Below are 3,513 nucleotides of genomic sequence, written 5' to 3'. Positions count from 1 at the left end.
CACCTGCTTCCTACCTTCACAAGCATTATTTTTAAACCTTTTTTTTTTATCATGTTTTTAGTAAGTCCTCATGAAGTCTATATCCAAAGTGTCATTCCAGATAGGAGAATGGCAGCCTGTGACATAAATGCAAGAAGAGGCAGCTGAGGTCTGGATCTTCTTAAATTGGATTTTGCTTCTGAAGCTAATGTATTGTGAAGCTGCATCCTGAGGCTGTCACACATCGTGTGACAAATGCCTTTATAACTGGACTACAGACTGAGCTGGCTTTTGGCCCAATAACCATTCAGTTATTACAAAGTGTATCGAAAATATCATTATGTGTACAACTGGAGCAAATTCACAGAGACCCTTTGCAGAACTGTACATATCCAGAACTTGTGAAGCAGCTCACCCACTACGGGGGAAAACAGCAGGAAGTGTATCTGAGTTAGTGTATCTGATTTCACATTTCCTACAGGAGTGCGTTCTCTAGGGAGGTATTTAATAAACAGGTACAGTCTCAGGGTTTTCTTCCTCTGATTTTATCCTGAAATTCCACATTGAGCTAAGAAATCTTTTGCTCAAGTGTTACTGGATTAGTATTGCCTATCAAAGGGGGATTCTGGTAATTCCTGCGCAGTTCTGAGAAGCACCTGATTGCATCAATATAAACAAGTAATGACTCATCTGAAACACAGGAAATGATTCTGGAAACACATAAGTACATTTTTAAAGCATACTAAAGACTTTCTGGGAGCAGTTAAGCTTTCAAGAGCTTCTAAGTATAAAAATCACAGCAGCAGTGAGAAGATTTGAGGCAACCATGAGTCAGGTAATACTGTTTCTCACTAACAAAAAGCCTCAAATGATGCCAGCTTACAAGAGGTTGAAAGAGTAATTCTGAGTGAGTGGCCCATAGTGAAGGCCCAGGCACATCCAAGTATGCAATTTTATAGGATCAATGAGAAGTTGTTGCCCATATTGAAAAGCAATATTAAAAGAAATTCCAAATTATAATGCCACACAGCATGAGATCAGAACTCTTAAAACAGAGTCTGCAAGTGCGTATCTGGATTTTGAGAGGTATAACACTGTATATAAATGCCATTACTGAAAATAAAAGTGAAATCTGCAGCAAACACAGAAAGCGAGGCAAAAGAAATGCTGCTTGTTTTGAACACACTGGGTAATAATGGAATAGTTAATTCATTAAGCTAATAACAGCAGCGGATGCTGCGGATGAGCGGATGAGCACTTCTGCGCTCAGTAGCAGCAGGAGGACCCGGGGGGCCACTTGTTACCCTTCGCAGCATCTCCAGGCTGGCGAATCCCCCAGATGAAGGCAAAATGCGAGTGGCCTCCAAGCGGAGGGGTACGAACCGAGCCTATCGCTCCTCTCGCCTAAAAAGTGCCTTCTGCACTTTCTTTCTCCAAATGCAGTCTTATCTACGTTAGTACTTATCGTACGCAATCCATGTGCTTTCTGGGCAAAATATATACTGGCTGAGAGCCATGATTTATTTATTTGGTTGCTGGAAAATAGCCTAGAGTGTTACACATTCATTCCACATTAGAAAGATGCAATTTAGCTTCTTACTCTTTTTCCCTTATGCAGGAAAAAAAAAGAAAAGAAAAAAAAAAAGTTGTGCCTTCTTTATGGAACTAGAAGGAAATTGAGTGTAACAACCTCATTGTAAAATTATGTGTTTTATAAGGTCCTGAATATGGTGCATCTTTTGTGTTCTGCTTCTAATTGTTTGCCCTGTACAAAAGGATAATTCATTAGGCCAAGTCTCCAAATAATCTCAAAGTGACATGAATTCCTTTGCAGGGTGAATGTCTGTTGCAAGTAATCCATGGAAAACAGACAGGCGTCTCTTGTCATTTTGGAGCTCTAATCCACTGCCTGGAGCATGAAAATGCTCAGGATAACAAGTGTGGGAATGACCAAGATCAACATTATTTTTGGGGATTTTGTTTTCTTAACAATGCTACTGATCAATAGAGTTGCTGAATCTGGCAGATACGATGCCACAGGATTAATGAATTAACCTCAGAAAGCAAAAGAATTTGTTAAAGAGGAGCAGGGAAAAGCCCCTTCTTTTCCCCTTGTGTGTGCATATTAAGCAATGAAAGCAGCAATGACAGAATTTCTAGCACTTGCTTTACCATACCAAGCCTTATTCTGCATGAGTTTTTACATTTTAATTAGAACCACACTGACACCCACATTTTCAACTATGAACTTCAGTTTCAAATTAAGGCTATTTCCTACACGCTAGTTTAGTGTCAAGGTTTGAACACAGGAAAGAGACACTGCACTGCCTAAAATTCCAAGTGTAGTGCAATTACCTTTGGCAGGACTACGTAACCGATCTTTAACTCCAGGTAAATAAGAGCAGAATGGAAAGATCTCACTCAAATACTCCCTTGCTCTAAAGCATTTGCAGACTCCTTCTGGAAAAGCAGAGGGCAAAATAAAGAGGAGTCACTGCGCGTCTTTGACGATGATGGTGTTTCATGAAGGTTGGCTTCCAAGGCATCTGTCAGTATTGCACAGGGATGCAATGCATGTCACCTATCAGGGGAATACAAATTACATTCCAAACTGCATATTACGCTGGATATTCTGCACAACATGGAAAATTTAATCAGTTGTCGCTTGCTAGAAGAAGAATGTTCAGATGTGTGGGAGGAAAGAGTTAAGTTTGCTTATATGTTTATACTTACAGCTCCTTAGCATTTAGAAGACCTCTGGGGATTTTCTGCATCCTTTTGTTTAAACAAACAAACAAAGATCATTAGGTAGCTGCATTGTATAAAAATGCAAAATTATTATAATCACAGAGTCCTGGAAATTGGAAGGTTTGGAACGTTTTTGACTTACAAGAATGCTTCGGAGAATCCTCCAGTATAATTTATAAGCCCCTCTAGACCTATACATGTCTTGAAGTGATTGTTGAAGTGGGCTTTACTAGGAATTTCTTGCGTTGAATTGGAGTAGTGCAGGAGGTGGGGAGGGCGGAGGGTTACAGCAACCTTCCCTAACAAGGCTTTAAAAGCTTCAGTGGCAAAGTTACGCTGATGGAAGACTTTGTTACTTGTTTTTAACCGGGAGCCATCCGGACGGGATTACGTTATGGGCAGGAGATGTAATTCATGTGGGTAACAGCGTTGTGGCTTGTGCTGTGCTGTCGTTGTTTTTAGAGGGGGGCCGTGCCTCTTTGAATGCGAACTGTAGGATGAAATTAAAAAAGAAAAATACTGTAAAGTGAAATCAACTGGCTTGTGCCTTTGGAGGTAAATGCACAGCTCCACGCTTCCCCCAGGCTCGGTGGAGGTTTCTGTTCCGTCTGATCTCTGCCGCGATGGGGTTTTTTATTATTATTTTGCTGGATTTTTTTGTTTTTTGCTGGTTTTCCCTTTGCATGCGTTGTGTGACAGCAGGGGGAGGGGGCCGGGGGGGGTGGTCGCGCTTCCCCGCGCTCCCGGTGCGGCCGCTGCCCGCCGTCCCTCGGCCCATGTGCGCGG

General features: G+C 41.6%; 1 protein-coding gene across 2 annotated transcripts in view; it reads left to right on the top strand.

The window, feature by feature from the left end:
* The first annotated feature begins 3,043 nt into the window (after positions 1-3,043).
* SEMA3A (semaphorin 3A) overlaps positions 3,044-3,513 on the top strand; it is a 170,463-nt gene continuing 169,993 nt past the window's right edge. The window contains exon 1 of one of the 2 annotated variants that reach the window (XM_085298929.1): positions 3,044-3,143. In XM_085298929.1, the coding sequence (XP_085155055.1) occupies positions 3,122-3,143 (22 nt within the window). In that variant the 5' untranslated portion in view covers positions 3,044-3,121. Of the gene's footprint in view, positions 3,144-3,267; positions 3,283-3,513 lie in introns of those variants that run through there. The other variant, XM_085298938.1, reaches the window with a different exon arrangement.

The sequence above is a fragment of the Rhea americana genome, unplaced genomic scaffold, assembly GCF_003343005.1.
Source record: "Rhea americana isolate MKP2758 unplaced genomic scaffold, rheAme1 scaffold_1, whole genome shotgun sequence".
Classification (NCBI taxonomy): domain Eukaryota; kingdom Metazoa; phylum Chordata; class Aves; order Rheiformes; family Rheidae; genus Rhea; species Rhea americana.
The sequence above is the reverse complement of the archived record's forward strand: the minus strand, read 5'-3'. Positions and strand labels throughout refer to the sequence as shown.